This window comes from Impatiens glandulifera, chromosome 2, assembly GCF_907164915.1.
Source record: "Impatiens glandulifera chromosome 2, dImpGla2.1, whole genome shotgun sequence".
Lineage (NCBI taxonomy): Eukaryota > Viridiplantae > Streptophyta > Magnoliopsida > Ericales > Balsaminaceae > Impatiens > Impatiens glandulifera.
The window spans coordinates 46,320,080-46,341,218 of NC_061863.1; the positions used below are offsets into that span (position 1 = coordinate 46,320,080).

At 33.6% G+C, this 21,139-nt stretch overlaps 4 protein-coding genes across 4 annotated transcripts; all 4 read right to left on the reverse strand.

Moving 5' to 3' along the window:
- Positions 1 to 161: 161 nt before the first annotated feature.
- Positions 162 to 4,293, reverse strand: LOC124923901 (transmembrane 9 superfamily member 8-like). The gene is made up of 7 exons (XM_047463896.1): positions 4,070 to 4,293; positions 2,869 to 3,033; positions 2,675 to 2,784; positions 2,468 to 2,576; positions 2,258 to 2,370; positions 1,996 to 2,149; positions 162 to 1,577 (listed from the first exon to the last, which is right to left on the reverse strand). Exons 1-7 carry the CDS (start codon positions 4,184 to 4,186, stop codon positions 420 to 422), a joined length of 1,926 nt encoding a protein of 641 aa, XP_047319852.1. The 5' UTR covers positions 4,187 to 4,293; the 3' UTR covers positions 162 to 419.
- Positions 4,294 to 6,929: 2,636 nt separating this feature from the next.
- Positions 6,930 to 10,203, reverse strand: LOC124925611 (leucine aminopeptidase 1-like). Its single transcript, XM_047465661.1, has 10 exons — positions 9,924 to 10,203; positions 9,294 to 9,708; positions 9,015 to 9,209; positions 8,697 to 8,922; positions 8,472 to 8,598; positions 8,290 to 8,385; positions 8,131 to 8,208; positions 7,906 to 7,966; positions 7,374 to 7,561; positions 6,930 to 7,276 (listed from the first exon to the last, which is right to left on the reverse strand). The coding sequence occupies exons 1-10, from the start codon at positions 10,158 to 10,160 to the stop codon at positions 7,139 to 7,141; spliced, it is 1,761 nt and encodes a 586-aa protein (XP_047321617.1). The 5' UTR covers positions 10,161 to 10,203; the 3' UTR covers positions 6,930 to 7,138.
- Positions 10,204 to 11,588: 1,385 nt separating this feature from the next.
- LOC124925321 (ubiquitin carboxyl-terminal hydrolase 23) lies at positions 11,589 to 17,103 on the reverse strand. Its single transcript, XM_047465288.1, has 10 exons — positions 16,628 to 17,103; positions 16,356 to 16,470; positions 15,535 to 15,645; positions 15,039 to 15,211; positions 14,500 to 14,823; positions 13,889 to 14,014; positions 13,106 to 13,555; positions 12,317 to 12,959; positions 12,141 to 12,234; positions 11,589 to 12,048 (listed from the first exon to the last, which is right to left on the reverse strand). The coding sequence occupies exons 1-10, from the start codon at positions 16,943 to 16,945 to the stop codon at positions 11,868 to 11,870; spliced, it is 2,535 nt and encodes an 844-aa protein (XP_047321244.1). The 5' UTR covers positions 16,946 to 17,103; the 3' UTR covers positions 11,589 to 11,867.
- A 770-nt stretch (positions 17,104 to 17,873) lies between these two features.
- Positions 17,874 to 20,807, reverse strand: LOC124926775 (omega-6 fatty acid desaturase, chloroplastic-like). The gene is made up of 10 exons (XM_047467071.1): positions 20,537 to 20,807; positions 20,400 to 20,457; positions 20,061 to 20,317; positions 19,529 to 19,672; positions 19,273 to 19,424; positions 19,063 to 19,185; positions 18,802 to 18,979; positions 18,565 to 18,683; positions 18,373 to 18,487; positions 17,874 to 18,288 (listed from the first exon to the last, which is right to left on the reverse strand). The coding sequence occupies exons 1-10, from the start codon at positions 20,573 to 20,575 to the stop codon at positions 18,127 to 18,129; spliced, it is 1,347 nt and encodes a 448-aa protein (XP_047323027.1). The 5' UTR covers positions 20,576 to 20,807; the 3' UTR covers positions 17,874 to 18,126.
- Positions 20,808 to 21,139: the final 332 nt, after the last annotated feature.

The following is a 21,139-nucleotide window of genomic DNA, read 5'->3' on the forward strand; positions in this document are numbered from 1 at the left end:
ATTTTTACCACTAGACTAGTAAAGGGGATAACAACACAAATGTTAAACAACACAAACATGTATGTAAATGAGATTAATGATTCGAGTAACTAAATATTACAAAGTTGAGATTCCAATAAGAGTTTAAAATAAAAACTATTACTAGTAACGCTACTACACCATTGGTGAATGAAGGGGGTATTTAATAAAATCCTTGAAGGCCACACAATTTTGCATATACGTGGATGCCTTGTTCTTCTTTAGTGTCTCAATACAAAACATTAGACATATAATGATGATGAACAAATAAAGAAACTAAAGATGCTAATACTACCACCCATATTCTGTATTTGACGCATAATGTGTGTTTCTTCTTGTCAAAACAAAATAAGCGTTAAAAAAATAACCTCAACAATAAAACGTTCCAAACCCGTCCAGGATCAATCAATCTTGACCGATGAATAGATAAGCCTAGTGAACCAGAAACAGGCGTAGAATCCTATTGTACCCGTCAGCACAAAGAACGCGTACGAACCAATCAGCATATACCCGAAATACAATATCCCAGAAACCGGCTTTGTTATCTCAAGCTTTGTGAAGAAATAGAAAGCAGCGTAAAGGAACAGGTATAGTGCTGACGAACCGGATGTCAGATACGATCTCCACCACCACAAGTAATCCTCACTGCACAGCTGGAAGTAGCATAGCACAACTGTGATTTCAGCGCAAGTGATCAGCAGAATCACAAACACGATGAAAAGGAAACCGAAGATGTAGTAGAATTGTTGTAACCAGATTGATGTCAGAATAAAGAAGAGCTCGATAAACACAGCTCCAAATGGGAGAATCCCACCGATGAGGATTGAGAATATTGGATTCATGTACCACGTTTGCTCTGGTATCTGCCTTGGAATTTTGTTTGTTTTTACAGGGTCGTCGAGTGCTGGCTTCTTAAAACCGATGTACCCGCCTACGAAAACTAGAGGGACCGAAATTCCGAACCATAACACGACTAGAGCAAGCATTGTTCCAAAGGGGACTGCACCTGACGATTTCTGGCCCCAGATTAGCGTATTCAGGATGAAGAAAATTACAAAAACTGCCCCTGGGAACATGAACGCGGTCATGACGGATATTTTCTTCCATTCGGTTCCTTTAAACATTTTGTATAGACGGGAAGATGAGTATCCAGCAAAGAGGCCCATGAAAACGAACAATAAAAGCATGGCTGTCATTAAACCGCCTCGGTTGGAAGGAGATAGGAATCCAAGAACAGCGAAAATCATTGTGACTAGAATCATCCCAAAACACTGAACGCCGGTCCCTACATAGATGCAGAGGAGATCGGAATTTGCAGGTGGTCTGAAAACATCTCCGTGAACTAATTTCCATCCAGTCTCTTCTTGAGCCTCTTCCTGAGTCTCTAACTGGTTATACGAGGAGATGTCGCGGTAGAGTGTTCGTAACATAATCATAGCTACCATTCCAGAAAGGAAAAGAACAATCATCAATGAGTTCACAATTGAGAACCAGTGAATTTGATCGTCCGCCATCAATAAATAGGTATCCCATCGATATGCCCATTTCACATCACTCTCCTGAGAGGCAAAATAAGTTAAATACTTCATATTATAGCACAAGTAATCGATGACCTTGTTTTGATGTAGGATTTTTTTGAAATAACCCAATAATTTCAAACAAAATCTTGTTGATGAAAAGTTGGATTATTTGGGTTATATAACCCAATAAACCTTTATATTTTAGTTAATGATTTGAATGAAGTGATATGCGATGGAATAAGGGGTTATTTGGATTAATCCTAATACCCTTCATCAAAAAAGGCCCGGTTTTATTCAAATAACCTTTTTGATGCAAGTAACTGAAAATTATGTTATTTGGGTAAAAGAATATATAATAAACATATTACTTTTTGTTGATCGGATGGTGGGTTATTTGGGATTAATTGGCATATCAAACAAGGCCCAAAGCATAAGTTCATGAAGAACGTGAGCTGACCTGAAACTCCACATCGTATGTAAATATTATATCCTTTTTATCATCAACCTCCTGAGGAGTGTCAGAGTTGGTAACTGTATGTTTTGCATGGGGGTCACACGTTGATAGACGTGTATTCTCATTTTTCCACTCTCCTTCGTACTCATGCTTTACACTGATAACATAGGAAATCATATCTCCAACTTTAATGTAAGCAAAACACTACTTGTAAAACATCAAAAATAGTATCGACAAACAATCAGAATCAATGAGGCAAACAAACCTGAATGGCTTGACTTCAAAACCTACAATTCTTGAAGCCTCTGTTTGCAGATCCTTGTGAAACTTTACTATGAAAGTCAAGTGATTATGGATAAAATACTTTTCTTCCTTGGTCTGCAATCAAATTCAAAGGATGACTTCTAGGTTAGTTGCAATGTGGATAAACAACCCAGTTTTCACAAAAGCAAATGCAAATGTCTTTTAGACTTACACCAGCATATTGTCCTTTGAGACCAATGTGGTATCCATGTTGGTACAGAAATGAAGATTCTTGATCCAGCCTCTTAATAGGAACAACCAGAGGAAGATTATCCAAAATCCTATGAGATTCAACAATTTTGAGCACCTAATGTCAAAATCTGAAACAAATATTTGACTCAAAGAGTTGCAGAAAAATCCATAAGATAGAAAACCTCACATGTTCACCCTATACTCATCATCTATCTTTTCCTTGAACTCCTTTGTAGTTTTTGTGTTGAGAGTCAAGCGGCAGAGGATATTGCACATCTGAGGCTCTCGCATTTTGAACTGCAGGACAATACTTGGAGATCAGATTTCTCTAAATTGTTGAGTGGATAAACGTACAAACCATTTACATGAGTTATTGCTCACCACATAAGGAGAGTTTTCAATACGGTCACCACGAAGGACTTCGCCAAGATTTTCTGCACTGTCAACTATCTTATCTGGCTTGCAGAAAGGAAGGGAGTAATACGAGTAAGGAAGTTGTGTTTTTATTGAAGTCAATTTGTTAACTTTCACCTTCAGAAGATCCCCCTACAACAAACAGACAAAAAACATTAGAACACCCTCTTTATATAACACATTTCTGATGGTAACAGAAAAGGAATTTTAAATCCCCAAATTGCAACTTACAACATGCATATGTATTACACTGTATTGCAAAGTCAAGTTGTATAGCAATATGCAGATTCCAATAATATATCTTTGGAGAATGAAAATAAAGAACATTAGGATTCTTAAATCAATTCATGGAATACTGCAAACAAGTAACATCACTATGAAATGAATCTGAAGCTATTTAGTTATTCCAAAAATACATTTAGTATGAAAACACAATGTTCACTGAGGAAACTTCTAATCTTGCACCTATCCAGATATGTAATTTAATAATCGTCGGTATGTATTCTTCTCTAATAGACTAGAAACACTATTCATTGAAAATTATGCTTCCCCTTTCCGTTTCCTTTCGGATTAGAAGGAACAGAAGATTATGATTTTCCCAAACCACATACAATCATGTGGAAATAATAACAGGTCATTGAACTAAGTTCTTGCAGTAATCAGATTTCTCCTTCTTATCAAACAAAAACCCATGTTATTAGTTAACTGAATTCGACACAATTTACACTAGAAAACTAAAGCTAGAACGATAATATTTCAATTAAGCTCAAGTAGCTGCTCTCACAAGTCACAAGGAACACACCGCATGAAGCAAAATCACACGATCTCTTAAGTATCCTATAACCAAGGAATTCAAGAAGCAAAACAGGAAGACATAGCCTTTTAATATAGACAATCAAATAGAAAATCAGATCCAATTCACAGAGTAGAGAAAATGTTTCATTCGAACATAAGATCGAATTAATTCCGATCAAACACTTAAAAGAGACAGATCTGAACAAATTTCCTTGAAGAAGCAGCAATCACACTAACTAGCCTACAACAAACAAGTGTAATATAGAAAACTAGATCCGACCCTATCCAATATAATAAAATCGTAACAAAATGGTCGATTCAAACAGATATATCAGTACGTATATATCTTTTTAGCACGATAATGTCTTCTTACCTTCTCGAAATCCTCAGGAGCAACACCTGGAAGATAAAAACAGTAGCCATGGACGAAGAGAAGAAACGAAACAAAGATCCATAGTTGATACGCACGAAATCCTGAAGCCACCATCATCACATTAACGAAGCAAGATCTAGATCCGGATCCAGATACGTTACCTTCCTCTCCTCTCTTCTCTTCTCCCAAACTCTCTCTCTCTCTCCTTTCTCTCTCTTCTGTAGTTTTAATAGAGATGAAGACGAAGACCTTAATTACCAAAATAATAAAAATAAAAAATCAGATAAAATTACTCTGTGAGAGAGACGGGAGAGAAGGGAAACAATCAGTGCCGTCAGTTTACTGTTAGTGGAAGATTGGACGGTTATGATCAGAATAGTGCCGTTTCGCCAGATAATACGCGTAATTAAATTAGGGAGATTTCCATTTATCATTATTAAGTTAATCATGTTTAACTATAAATCACACTTCATTTATTTAATTAGGTTGCATTATTTTTTAATCTAATAAAAAATTAAGTAAGATCTCAGATTTTAATTAAGAGAGTGAGTGCACTATTACATCCTATTAAATTTATTTGTTTTTTTCATATACCATCTTTAAGTAGGACATTCATGTTAGTTGGTGCAAATTTCTTAAATAATAAATTTAATAAAAACAAATTAACCTCCAGAGGAGTGATAGAGTGAGGGAATTTAGTGAGGGAATTTGGTGAGGGAATGACGTGGCATCACTTTCATTGTTTGGAAAATGTAAATGTAGAAGGAAAGAGAGAAAAGAGAGAAATTATTTGATTTTTTCAGCTAAGATTATGCCAAATCATTCCCTCACCAAATTCTCTCACCTAATCATTTCTCTTAACCCCACCACTTCACAACAATCATTATGTACAAAATTCTTTTAACTTTTATTAAAATGTTTAGCAAAACAAAATTAAAAAAGAAAACTTAATATTTAAATTTTTGTGCATTTCAATGTATACTAGTTTAAGTAATAATTTAAGATATTTACTACATTTTCATTTCAGCACATTTTAAACATGTTATTCCAACTTTACATTCATTTCATGTTTATAAAAATAAATTTAAAAAAAAAAACATTTACATATATATACTTATAAAATTAGTACAATTAATTAGACTTATAAATTATTAAAAGTTCATTTAAACGTATTTAATATTAAAATTTGATTCTTTATAAATAAAGTTAATTATTTAGTTATTAAAAATTCATTTAAACGTATTTAATATTAAAATTTGATTCTTTATAAATAAAGTTAATTATTTTTTTTAAATAATATTTATTTTTTCTCTCTCCTTCATTTCTATTATTTAAATACTCATTTTATTTATTTATTTATATCTTCTTCCATTATCCATTATGAGTATTTCCCTTCTCTCTTTTCATCTTCTTCTCTTCATGAGTATGTGTGAATTTTGTTCTATTGTAATTTTTATGAAGTGTTTCTTTTTTTATGTTTTTTATTATAAATAAAAATTAATTTATATTTTTTAATATAAATAAATATTATAATAAATATTAAACTAATCAATACATTATAATATTTAAGTATTGATCTTTTAAAAAGATCTAATAATTTTAAAATAATTTATGTTATATAAAAAAAATTAAAATAATATAAAAAAATAAAATTAAAATAATTAAATATCAAATACCAAGACATAAGAATAGAAAAAAGAAATTAAAAGAGATAAATTAATTAATTAATTAATAAAAAATAAAGAGAAAGAAAAAATAAATATTTAATTAATAAATATTAAATTTAAAAAAAATAATCTGTTTATTAAAATGAACTATTTTTTAATAATATATACTATTTAAATGAACTTTTATTAATTATTTAAATGAATTTTTTCATTTTTTTTATATATTAGAATCAAATTTCATATATATATATATAGAGGAGTGATAGAGTGAGGGAATTTGGTGAGGGAATGACATGGTTGGAAAATGTAAAAGTGGGAGGAAAAAGATAAAAGAGAGAAATTATTTGATTTTTTCATCGAATAACATTATGCCACGTCATTCCCTCACCAAATTCCCTCATCAAATTCCCTCACCTAATCATTTCTCATATATATAACATCCATTAGTAAAAGTAAGCTCTTAAAATATTAAAATTTTATTAATTTAGAGAATTTTTATAATTTAAAATTACTCTAATAAGATTTTATGAATTTATAAATAATTTTAATTTTAATATTTTATACGATTTTACAAAAATAAATATATATTTTATATTTATAAATTAAACTTTTTTATTATTTATTTAATAATAAATTAATTTAATTAATTTCATAAATAAAACTTTTTTTTAGTGTTATCTACTTATTATTATTTTATATTTAATTATTATATTTATTTTTTAAAATAATCTTAGTACAAAAATATTTAATTATATATATAATAATATAACTTATATTTAAACTCTTATAATATCAATTTTATTAACTACGAAAGTAAACCTCAATATTACGAGTTTACAACTAACTAATAAATTTACATAAATTGTAAATTTTAATATATGTTTTTAAATCCTTCTATTTTGTTTTTTATTAACTTAATTCAATAAAACCAAAGGGAGGACCTATACAATCAGAAGGATGACTTATTCCCTCTTAAGCATGATTGCATGAACAATATTTGTGGTACCATTAATAATGATGCTATACTAAATTGAGGACACAAAAATGCACAATTAATGTGCTATGAAATTCAAGCTTCAGTAGGGCTTGTTGAAAATGACATGTTACTATATTTGTTTTTAATCATAGAAACACACATTATATTATTATTATATATAAGATCAGAGTACGAAAATGAGCAAGCATTAAGTTGAAAAAATAAACTTAAAAACTTTTTTCTCAAGTAAAAGTTGTTGTAAACAAAAAAATATGGATAAACCCTTTTGTTCAGATTTCATGGCAATTAAATATTGTTTTTACTGAAACAAAATCCATCTTGATCTCAATTATTAGCAATTTTATTCACATAATCCAGCAACCAGGAACAAGATCAAGTAAGTTTTGTTTAAAATGGCCATCAAGATCAATTTTTTGATGATGAGTTGCTGATGACCCATTCTACCAAAGTGGAAACCCCAAATCCAGTGGCAGCTTTCTTCTTGTCGTTCCAGACTGGCCCGGCCAAGTCAATGTGCATCCACTGAACCTTCTCATCAACAAACTACAGAAAACAAAGCCAATGTCAAAAGATTTTGAGATCACAATCTTGTCGTGATATACTGAAACAACAATATTCAAAGTAATAACGATAATTATACCTGCTTCAAGAAAAGTGCTGCAGTTATAGCTCCACCAGGTCGACCACCAGTATTGACCATATCAGCTACTCCCGATTTCATGGATTCCCAATAGCTTTCTTCTATAGGCATCCTCCAAAGCTTCTCGCCCGCAGCTTCTGAAGCAGATATCACCTCTTTTGCAAGATCATCGCTAGGTGTAAATACACCTGTTTATTGATTCATCGAAGAAAAGGAGTAGGTCAGAATTAAACGGAATTTCCTTCACAGCAGAGGAAAGATCATCTATAGTGGTGATCATGGATTTTGGTTATTTAGTTATTAAGCTAAATATAATTCAGACACTAATAAATCGGTTATATTTTTACTCCCCTGATTGAAAATATTTTTTGATATCTGACTCTATACATAATTCACCCACATGATTTTATCTTCAAAGCAATTAAATCATGTACAAAAACAAACAAAAACAAACAAAATAACAACTTCAAATAAGTCATCCAATTGAGAGTTGAAGCTCAGATATTGCAACTCATGATGAATATAAGAATACCTGCAATTGTTGGTCCAAGAGCAACTACACAGGCTCCAGTTAATGTTGCTAGATCAACAATCTGCAAAAAAAAAAAAAATCATGTCACACAATCTCTACTACAAAAGAAATTAGAGCATCCAAATATAAGATTAATGCAGTCAGTTTTCAAAAACCACTCAAAATAGACGGAAATGATTTCTTGAAACTGTCAATAACAAAAGGAAATTACATCAAGCATCATACCTTCTCAACGCCTTGGTTACAGGCATACACCAAAGCATCCGCAAGGGTAAGTCTACCTTCAGCATCAGTGTTATTGACCTGAAAACAACACACTCAATCGTGTTCAGTACAGATATTTTATAAAGACAAACTCAAAAACTATGAAAATCTCTGTTATACCTCAATTGTCTTTCCATTTGATGCTGTCAAGATGTCTCCAGGTCTCATACCTGTTCCACTAATCATATTCTCACAAGCAGCAACAATGAAATGAACCTATAGATAAAGAAAAAATAAAAAAGTTGGAAGTAAATTCTTCACTAACAACTAAAATGAAGCCCGTTTTAAATTTAGTCACTCACCTCAACTCCTTCAGGCTTAATCTGACCAAGAGCTTTAGCAGCACCAAAGACTGCAGCTGACCCGCCCATATCAAACTTCATAAGCTCAATAGAGCAACCCGGTCCTGTCTTGATGTTGTAGCCTCCACTGCAAATATATCAAACAAACCCATTCCCATTTAAATCGCATACATGCCAATATTCAATCAACAAGCTCATCAAAAAAAAAATCAAGACAAGAATCACCTGTCAAAGGTCAAGCCTTTGCCCACCAATGCCAACTTGGTCTTCACTTGACCACTAGGTGGTTTGTAGCACAAGTGAATAAAACGAGGAGGATTTGTGGAAGCAGCAGCAACACCAAGATATGAACCCATTTTCAATTCTTTGCATTTTTCTTCATCCAAGATCGTTGCAGTAAAAACATCACTGTAAGTGGAGGCAATCTTTGAAGCCTCTTCTGCTAATACAGCTGAAATAAGGAAAAAAGTGATCCAATCAGTCAAAATAATATGTAAACATCTCAAATTTTGGACAGAAACATAACATATGATAACAACAAACCTGGGGTAAGCACATTGGCAGGCGAATTTACGAGTTCTCTTCCAAGAATTATCCCTGAACAAACATCTTCTGCGTATTTCAGCTTCTTCTCCAACTCGGGTCCAGTTCCAAGACCAAAAATGTCCACAGATTTGAGAGTTGGTTTCTTTGAATCAGATTTAAACCTACTATCTTCAAAAGTCCCCAGCACGGTACCTAACAAAAACAAGCCATGGTATTTAAATGACACAATCGCCTCTAATTTCGCATTAACTGGATAAAGGTTTTAAAGTAAAATACCAGAGACAATTGCAGAAGCAGTAGAAAGTTTTGATTCAGCCGATAGTGCATCAGGAGATGCAAGCACAACTGCAACATTGCTGGCCTTAGCAGCCTTTGCAGCTGCAGCTACAGATTCACCAAGACTTCGGTAAGCAGCAGTGGATGAAGAATTATTACCAATCCCGATCAGTCCAACTCTTTTCGATCCAAGACCCGGAAGTCGAAGAACTGTACTCTGCCCAGATTTCCCAGTAAAATCCTCTTCTAAAGAAGCTTCGGCCAATAACCCACCTAGACGGGAATCTAGTTTGTTCAGGATCGAGTTCTGGAATTTCGAACTTTCATCTTTAGCCAAGTCTTTTTCAGTCACAGCCACTGCAAGTATGTCTCCTTTCCATTCAACCAGATCGATCTCTTTCGCAGCAAACGAGATCTTAAACAAATTTAACAAGTGCAATGTAAGAAAGCAGTCTTAGAACAATCAATTAGATTCAAAGATTTGTAAAACCTTGATCTTTTTTCGCGATTCGAACTGGGTTTAATAGGAAAAGTAGTCTATCAAACAAGATCAAAATTAAAGAAGGGAAATGTGAAATGATAAAAGGGTACAACTTAGAGATATAGATAGAAAGAGAGAGAGACGAATACCTTGTGGGATTCGATGAGATTAGGTTGCGTAAGACCGAGAGTAGCTTGAGCAAGGACGTGCGCCATTCGTTTTCCTCTGTGAGAACGCAAGGATGGGACGGCAGGCGAGAGACCCAAGAGAGGAAAAGATGGTAACTTTGTGAAAAGGGTGTAAGAAGAGAAAGCGATGGATGGAATGCGGAGAAGGGAAAGAGACCGGGAGGAAGATGAAGCTAAAGAAACTACAATGGCGGCCATTCTCTAGTGTGGTAATCCCTATCTATTTATAATACAACTGCAACTAACAAGCCTACTAGTTAGTAGAGCATATGGATTGTTTCATGGATAGAGAAAGAAATGTGCAAATGCTTTTGGGCTAAAAAAAAGGCTTTCTTTTTAATTGGCATTTTTCATACCAAACCATAGTTGACTATATATTAATCCATTTTCATTTTCTAGAAAAGAATCATATTCTCTTTTCACTTCTTTATTTTTACTTTTAGCAGAATAAGTTAGTATTGTCTCATAGTTTTTACATTAATTTAACCCTTATATATGAGCCAACCCTGTCGAAGAATTTTTATTATACAAAAAAACGATGATCTTTATAACTAATTTTAGAAAACTAGTATGATCTCATAGTCATTAATCATACTCAATCTTAATTTAAACTGGTTGAGTGAGAATTAAACTCTACGAACTTTCAAAATCATGATGATATATCATTTCAACTTAAAGACGATTATATTGAAAATTGAATATATATTAATTTCATAATTAAAATTACTCTTGTAACCAAGAAAAAAGAACTTTAGAAATGTATGATTTATCCTTTCAAAGAAGGGTACCCAAAGTGTTCTAAGACAACTATATTGAGGATTGATCGTATATTAATTTTATCATTCAAATTAAGAAAACTAGCATAACACCGGACACCCTACCGTCATGACTCCCGTTTTAACTCAAAGTATTTCAGATGAAATTGAAGTCATGACTCCTGTTTTAACTCAAAGTATTTCAGATGAAATTGAAGTCATGACTCCTGTTTTAACTCAAAGTATTTCAGATGAAATCGAAATCCCTAGTCTACCTTAGATGTTAATTTCATCATTAAAATTACTTTAGTAACCATAAAAAAAAAACATTAGAAATGTATGAAGGATAAATCCAAAATGTTCTAAGACTGAACATATACTAATTTCATCAATTAAATTACTCTAGTAACCATGAAAAATAAACATTAGAAATGTATGATTTATCCTTCAAAGAAGGGTACCCAAAATGTTCTATCAATCAATAATCATACTAAATGCTAAATGTCTTATCTAAAGTTTCAAAAAATTTACTCAAGAAGATCACTTGGATACAATTTTCCCAAGTTTGTCACATGTTTTGAGTCACAGTTGTAAATTCAAAAGATATAAATTAAACTTCAGACATGTGAATTCCTTATTTCAAAAATAGAATTATAACTAGTTTGATGAACTAGATATTATACGAAACCTATATTAATAAAGTCAATAACACTTTATAATAATAACTCGAAAAAGTTAATATTATTCATTTAACAACTAAAAAAAGAAAATAAAAATCAATAACCCACCTTATAACATTTAAGATTCCTGTTATTTGAAAAGCTATGTGAAAGCCATAGATCAACCATGTTATTGTGTTGGTTTTTCAGACAACAAGAGAAAAAACCAAATATTTTCAAAAAGAAAGCTCTAAGAGCTTTAGATAGTTCAAATCCCATCTCACACACACAACACTCCTACAAACAATAATGTCAAGAATCCTGGGTGTTGGTTCGCACAAATATAAACAACATAAATTAGATTGTCTTCGATACCAATACCTCACAAGAAAAAACTCAGAAAATAATTGTGTCTCAACCGCTGCCCAATCAATGGTAACAACAAATGGGGGACCCGACCAACCAAGCATACTCGTTTTCATCTATATTGGTTATTGTCTGCGAGATTGGTTTTTTCGATAACTGGAATGACTCGTTTTTACTCTCTTTGTTGTCTTCATTGTTGCTTTCCTTGTCTTCTCTGTTGCAACTTCCTGGAATAGATTTGGTCCGCCAAACTCTATGGTTGTATCTCTAATCTTTTTCCTCTTCCCTCTGTCATATTCTTCGTCCCTGATAAATGTTTAACATTTTTCACCAGTATGCATGAAAGTTAGAACACGAAGTCAATTATGGAAGAACAATTTAAAATTTCTTATACTGACCATTCATCTGCAACATAGCCAATGGTCGCAGTCTTTACTGCACTTGTTTTTGTGATTTGAGAAGGCTTTAGATCAATCCCGTCCCAACCTGCAACTGCAAATTTCAACCAAGAAATACAAAATAAATAAGAGATGGAAACTTTGCAAAGAGAGAATAATCCCAACAATGTACTGACCAGTTATCTCATCTAGACCGCTTGTAAGCATTGCGAAATTGGTCTTAACTTTTTCTTTCCTCTCGGATGAATCATTAGCTCCGAAGGGCTTTGCCAACAACGGAACCTCACATAAGTTTTCATTTTGTTTCTCATTTGCAAGGACAGTTCCATTTTGGCTTAATCTATCAAGAGATTCTTTACCAGTGAGAATATCAGACGATTCATTATTATTACTATGACCATTCTTTCTAACATCACAATCAGCTTCACTATTCTGACCAGATTTTGAACCCTTCTTTTTACTATGACCTTTATGAATGACAACAGATGCATCGGCCAACTCAGACGTAGATGGCCCGAGATTGAGATTCTTAATATCTACAGTACGCTTTTTACTCCTTTTGTGCTTCTTCTTCCTTAGCGTGAAGGTTGCCCCCAGTAGTAGGTTTGAACTGATATTCATTTGCAGAAACTTATTCTTTACAAGTTTCTTTTTTTGTTTTGCACGGGTCTTCTGATCCACATCTTGGGACAAGACATTAGAAACTCCTTTAGGTGCATGAGCTATTTCGACAAATTTACCCTCTCCCTCTTTCTGAGAATGCTCTCCAGCTGTTGCACTTGGGGGATGTGTAATAACTTCCTTAGCCAAAGCTTTAACCTGGACCAGTAAAGATAAAGTTAGGAACAATATCCAAGCAAATAAGATAATGATGCGCAGTAAATAAATGAGAGCCAGAAAGGCTCTATCAAAAAGATAGGCAATACAAAAATATCTGTTAGAGACATGTGGATTTCTGTACATACATTAGTCACCGAGTGGTTGAGACTTTCAGTGGGAGTAACAAACAGAGTGCTGGTTAATGGTGTTGAAGCCTTATCAGTGGCATCTTTTTGCAAACCAATAACTGGAGCTGAGTTGGGGAGGCCTTCTCCCACACCTAGAGTAGCAGGTCCCGAAGAAGAGTTTAAGAGGGGCTCCTTTTTCCCACCATTTGTGAAGTCTTTCTTCAGGATGTTGACCTTCCTATCAGATGGTTCTTCTGCTGGGGCTTTCTTTAATCCATCAGGAAACCTTGGATGTACATGTGCTGCTGCAGACGAAGAATGCAAGATATTGATCTTTCCGCCAGAGATTCCATTTTGAACTGGTACCTTTAAGCTGCTGGAGCCAATGTTTGAATTTTTCCGGTCTCTAAAATAGAACAGCATGTAGGCTTGCTGCTGCAAAACCATCTTTTCACTAACTTGGCGCACCTATTTATTTATGTCAAACAATAGGATCATTGATCATAAAATATTGAGAAGCTCCAAATTGTTTAACAAGTTATTAGACACAAAAGTGAAGATAATCCATTTATTTTCCTAGGCTATCAGGCAAATGACAACAAAATAAGGGGTCTCTTAGAGGCAAAATTATGAAACCAAACATGGTGATTTCACATATAAATTTCAGTTCAGGATGTCTATATCCCAAATGCTCAGACACGAGAAACATAATCAGGAAACAGATAATAAAAACTGGATTAACCTGTTAAATAAGTAATATAAACACCAGAGAGTATATGCAACTAAGCAACAGATAGTTACCCGACTGTCATCAAGGGAGTACCACATGCCACTTGAGGTTCTGACAAAACATGAATAATGGCCAGAATGTGTAGTCCAGCCATGATGAACGAGAACACCATAGAGTGTATACTTCAAATCTCCATCCTGCGTAGAACCAGAAAAGTTGAAAAGATATTAGTAGCCACACTCAATTTAATACTTGAAGTGTATTACCTAAAACTACTACAAGAATATACTTAATATCAAATACACGAGCTAGTAACATGTCAGAGAAACATTATGTTGGAGATCCTTTAAAATGTATGCATGGTATCACATGCAGTTACTCAATTAAGAAAAGAGGAATCTGAGCTGGATGAGATTTCTTTAAGTTGATTGGAATCTAACATTTTTGATTCTGTACTTTTGCCTTTCAGTTGAAAGGAAACACATTTTGTGTTCACATTGTTTTAATGCTATAAAGTTGACCTTTCAAAAACAATTGACAGAGCCTCCATTCATCATGTTGCAAGGGTGAATCACTAGCTTTTACATGCTCAAAATGCTAAAAATACACGTTAGAGATGTTCACGTTAGAGAAGTTCAATACAAAGTAGTGGTTCAACCACATCATTATGGGAAAAACTTACATATGAACCAGTAACATGTGGCTTCAAATCCAACGTGGAAGAAAATTGGACTTTTTTGTCAATCTTTTGCCCAACATGTGTTCCAAACCGCTTCAGGTGGATGGTTAGGACATGAGGTGCCTTCTGAATTGTGAGCTGTTTAAGAGCCTTCACTTTTTGATTGCACCTTTCACACTGGAACTGTTTCTCCCCGCCATCTAAATACTCTCTAGCAGTATAGTGTAGAAGTGCTTTGTGCAGCGATTCTGCCCTATAAATATCTAGGCTTAAATCTAAGAAAGGATCGAACTTGTTGGAGCAGAATGAGCACTGCATGCATTTCACCTGTAAGAAGACAAACCATCAAACAGGCAACATCAATGTACTCATCAAATTCAAACAACTTCTCTTTCATTTGTCACGTGAAACAGTATCTGCATTATAAGAAAGTATTACAGGATGACGACTTTTTCTTTTTTGCAAAGTTAGTAAGAAAGCATTACAAGATGACAACTTATTAGCTTCAGGAGAAACATATAACATGAAGGGAGAAAAAGTACCTGACTGCGGAGTCGACCACCAAATATCTTGTGGACCAAACTATTATCGTAAGCACTTGGTGATTCACTAGGTACTCCAGCAGGTAAGCAGCATTTATGCATAGATTCCAGCAAATTTACCATGTATTCATGAGCATCCTCCTGTCTGGAATTACGGAAGGTTCTAGAAATGCCTAGTACATGGTCAAGGATAATAAGGATTGCCATTCTAAAAAAAAGATAAAATACAATTGTGGACAAAAAAATCATTTGTTGCTTTTCTGTGGATAGGCAAAATCTATAGTCTAAAACAATTTCAAAACTCAAAAATAAAGCCAGAAACATGAAAACACAAAACCATTGTAAACAAGTGTTTTCTGAATTTTCATGTAGATAAATAAATTCAAACTGAATGGCTTGACAAACTTGAAGTTATTCAAAAATGCATATTGCTATAAAGAGGCTAAATAAGAAGGAATGTTTGAAAACTTTCACCCAAAATTTATTTATAGGATACAGCGCAAGTTTGAAACGAGATCCTTTGGTGCTAAACTTCTTCCAGTCGATTGTAGAGCGCGGGTAACATGTCTCTGAATGGAGCACAAAGCACAAAATCCAGAAGCGCGACCTTAAAAAATTAAAGCAAAACATCTTGTTACAAGAATGTTAATCTTGGTCCAAGCCAAACCCAAGAAAAAAAAAGACCACAGTTAAAAATCTGGTTAATACTTAGATGCCACAACATATGTCTCAACAATTTGACTTTTGCTGAGTTCAACTACTTCACCCTCCAATAGGTGGATGCCCTCAATGACCAGCATTCATCTTGAACAGAAACTATAAAATAAATTTTTACTCTTAGCATGCTACCAAGAAAATCGACCACCAGGTTTTTGAAACAAGTATCAATTAAGAGACAGACAAACTTCCATAAAATATAAATTTTAAGGTAATCAACCAAAGATTACTTCATTTATAAAATAAGCTAATTTCCTTCCAAGAATATGGATTCCAAACAATGTCTTTAAAGAAGGTTTAGAACTCAAGGTTTTGACATGAAATTAATTTCAGATAACTTCGTGAAATCCGTTAATATAAATATACTATTATCTGTATACAACATCCTACACGAATCTAGCTGCACTTGTTAACCAAAATTTGAAGGTTAGTTCCAACAAATCCAGCTTATTATCAATCATACCCAATTAAATCTAAGATGATAAAATTCAAAACAAAATCTTAACACAGTACATCTGGCCAAGATTTCATACTTGGACAAAAGGAATAAATTGTTCATATGTTGTTTTAATAAAAAGACTGAACAGAGTACAAACTCACAAGAATTCTGATGCTTTCCACTTTGCAAATATGCTGCTAAGGGCTCTGTGTAGGTCAGACATTGTAATACAGAATTAAGAAAACAAGTATTCCCAAGATTGTCCAGCCCAGCTCCCTGTAAAATTATCCATAATATAAGAACCCACAAAAAATTACATAACCTAAATACAAACACGAATGAGAAAGGAGAACAAAACTATTAATTTGTGGCAATATAACAGTAATGAAAAACATAGATGGCCAATTAACAAGAACAAACGAGATAAACTTACAATTCTTTTAAAAGTAATACTAAGACTTAGCTCCGGATCCAATCCAGAATCCAACAACTCCCCATCAGCCTTCCTCCCAGACTGAACAGAACCCTGTTTTGTCGAGACGCCAATCGAACTCGTCGGGTTAAGAGTTTCCAATCGAAACTCACTAGCGTTGCTGCCATTGATGTAACCAGTGAAAGCCGATTTATTAGCTAGGTGAAACTCGATTCTTCTATGGAAAAGAGGTCCAGACGAGGATGAAACGAGAAGATCCGATGACATATCCCGTTTGATTTGGGACTCAGGTTGAGTAACCAATTGAGGATTTTCCATATTGGCTGGGTATGTAATCGTTAGAGGTGTTGAATTCCTCTATCGAATGGGTTCAATTCTCGCAGATTGATTGATTGATTCAGTATGTGAAGGCGTTTCTCTCTACTCTCGCCGATTCTTGTATGTCGGCTGTTCTGCGAGAGAGGAGGATGGACTGATACAAAACCCTACTCGTATTTATGCTACGATAATAGCTCATAATTGAGTTTTTTTATTTTTATTTGTTGCTGAATATGGATTTTATTTATTTGTGTCAACGGAAATTTTATTTATTTTTTCAAATATTTTTGGTTTGTTTTATAATTTATTTTACTTTATGAAAAATAAAATCTAATAAATTTAAATTACAGCTTTTAATGAATTTATCTTCTCTTTATAATCTTGTCATATATATAAAGATTTGAGAATAACTATAACTTTTTCTATTCTCATTAGTTTTATTTTAATTCTGATTGGTATATATTATCACTTTTGTAACTTTCGTATAATCTTATTCTTGTACATCGGTAAAGGTAAATATTCGATACAATAGTTATATCATATCGAGATATTAAAATTTTTGATTTAGGCCTGCTTCAAATGTAGTTATTTAAATAATTATAATCAAAATATTTCTTCTATTACTTCAGTTAATGAAAAAATACTTTTTATTTTAAATTATAATTTTTTTATTTATCATTATATATTAATATCTTAACTAACTAAAATACTTTTTATTTTAAATTATAATTTTATTATTTATCATTATATATCAATATCATACAAATTTCAACTAAATTTTTTATTTTAACATAAACAATCTGAAATAACCTAAAATCAAACAACAATACATAAATCCACCCTCAAAGTATTAGCTGATTTTGATAGTTGCCCTTAAACTCTTTTTTGAAATGCATTTGCCCTTAAACTATTAGAACATTTTGAAGTATTGAAAGACAAGCTTAAACAATAATAAATAACAACACAAAAGAAAGAAATTCAAATTTGTAAAATACATCGGTAGCAGATTTGCATATGATAATTCATAGATGATATATAGTTAAACTTTATAAGGGGGCTCAAGAATTTTCCTTTCTACCCAACTCGACAATGGAACAGGATTGTGTGTGTGAGTGAAAAGAAAGTCAACTTTCGATGTTAAATTATGCCCAAAAGATGCAACAGATCACAACCGCGAATCATCAAGCATAATCAGGCATAGCCTTCTTGAGGAATGTTATGGGATAGGAATCCTCAGGAACAAGTTCATCAAAAGGGACATAATTTTGATCCTTATTGTAAACATGACATACTGTCATTATAGTCTTCATCAGACGCCAGTTCCATGTAGCCTCATTCATATACTGTTTGAGAAAACATAAAACAGTGTAAGCAAATTTCCCATGTCTGTCTAGAATGTCCTAGAAATTAAGTGTCGGGAATAATACCTTTCCCCAGTTCTCTTTAAGAGACTGATGAGCTGCCCGCAAATTGTAACTCGGTATTCTTGGAGAAATATGATGAGGGATATGTACGTTGATATCATGGCAGAGGATCTCTATCCTGTCCAAACACTCGCAACATTTATTACATTTATTAACGAAAACACCTTCAAACTAATGAAGGATTAAATGCATTACCAACTAGGATAGTCACAATGTACTGTCCCATTAAGCTGGGCTTGGGCTGCATTCCACTCCTCCGAAACCTTAAATGGGATATGTGGTGCAGTGTGATGTACCATCGTGAATGTGCTCATCTAAATGTTTCGTATGAATTAGTTTGGGTTGACTAAAGTATGTTATTTGCATTAACCATTCATCAAACAAGGCCTAAAACAAACTACAGCAACAAAATAAGGATGAGAAAATACTGACCCAAAAGTGATAACCTAACCACGGCATTAACCAGAACTTGATCCATCCAATAAATCCTGCCTTATAGATAATCAGCGGCCACCCAATTGCCATAAAGGCGCAAACACAAGCCAAGCTTATCTGCACTCTTTTCAATTCATTTGGTCTGAACTTCTTCGTATCAAAGTGCCACATCAACCTATTATCAACAACACATACATATGAATAAAGCATGCATCAAAATGGAAATCAAATTCAAGTTTTCGTTCATCTAATACTTACCAATGAGCAATGGACATCCAAGGCCGAAATGGACCATAACCGTATATTATTCCCTTCCGTAGAGCTGAAGATGATTCAATTTCTGCTTCCCAAACAGGATGCCAAGCTGTATCTTCATTTAGCCTTGGAAAAGAAAAAAGAAAAGTAAATATGAGATCAATTGTACATAGTTACAACTTACAACAGAAAACTGCTCAAAATCATATTTACATGTTTGTCTTGGCATGATGTTGATCATGCTTGAATCGCCATGGCTCGTAAGGATATATCAATGGCAGAAAGGCAAGAGTTCCCACAATGTCTTCGACTAATTTGTTTTTTGCAAATGATTTGTGGGCACAATCATGTCCTATAACGAAGAACTTAAGGATGAAGAAACAAAACAAAGGGTCAGCCGAGGTGTAGTTGGATTTTAAGAAGGTAAAATAATAAAATCAGCTCATCGTTATAGAGTTTTATAAATTACCCCAGTGATAGCAGTTCCTGTCCATGCCCAAGCTAGTGGAAGCAGGTACCAAGGAGCTTTGGCTATCATGAAAATTCCCAAAGCATAAGAAGTGACAGAAATCAACACAGATTTCCATGCTTTAACATCATCTACCTCAAACACCTTCAACAAATATTGAATTTGAATATCAGAATCAAGAAACTTGCAAAGCCTTTATGCGTATATGGATCTGTGCTAGACTATATTGACATGCACTCTGTTTCTAAACGCGATCTCCACACCTGGATCAGAAACCTGGTTGAAATATACTTTCAAATTATCACACCCCTCCCTATAATCCCAAGAACAGATATTTTTAATTTTGTCGATAGTGAAAAAACTAGTTCTGTAATGGACCCTAATAGCAGTCCTATAACTGCTAATACACTGAGGAACAGTTAGTCAGAATGATTACACACATAGTTCAAATTCTGGATCTGCTAAAATCGACACATTTGGAATAACAATGTATAACTCAGCAACAAGAATTAAGTTTAAGAAAGTGATTTACTTTTTTGGGAAGAGTAGCAATAATGTCCTTTAAGGTGACATTTTCAGGAAGTTGTTCTCCAATTTGCCTAAAACCATAGCTATCAGCTAATTGCTTTCTGTAGTCTGCACTCTCCGCATGAGAAGGTAAGTCTTCAGCAGGGGAAGAAGGTGCAATTGGAATCGCTACAGCCTTTACAACGTTTTCCCTCCTTACATATGTAAACCATCTCTTCTTCCTTAAAGGTAGACTACTTCCCCAATTCAAATAAAAACTTCCTAAACATTACCCAATTCAAATAACTTGTATTAACAGCACAATCAGACGAAACATAAAACAGGAAATTTCAAATGGGTATACCTGATGATGCTTTAAATGGAGAAATTTTATAGCTTTGAGTTGGCCTTTGTTGGGGGCTCTGAATGAAATTGAATGGTTCATTAGATACCAAAAGAAAAAGGTCAGTGAAGAGTGAAAGAAACCATTCGAGTTATTACCATGCAAAGGGAGCTTGAGAATGCTAGTCTGCAGGCCATTGTTTGCAGAACCGAAGAAATCCTAGTTCAGTAGAACCCCCAAAAACAGAGGATAGAGAAAGGTGCGTGAAATGGGAAGAGCTGCCGACTCCGTCGCCGTCGCCCGTCCCCACCCTCTATGGCAATTGTGGACAGTGTTTACTACAAAGATGAGCCTCAACTCGAGCTTATCAGAAGGAGAGATTGAGCGATACTCTCTTTCTCTCACTACCCGTGTTTTTCCTTTCACCACGTTAGTTAAGTTTGATATATTCTTTTAAATATCAAAATACTTTGGGTACTATATTGAACTTTTACTGCTAAAATTTTGACAGTATTAAATAATTTAATATAATAAACTAAAAATATGTTAAAAATAATGAATTAAAATATTTAACTTATTTAAAAAAAAAATAAAAAAATCTCATTTGCTAGCCGATTTAAGTATAGAAAGAGATTAAGCATTATGATTCATTGAGACTTTGTCTCATAATAGAGCTTTACTTTGGGTAAGATACAAATAAGTGTCATCAAATATTTGAACATTCTTTCATCATGAAAATACGATCGACACGGTATCAAAGT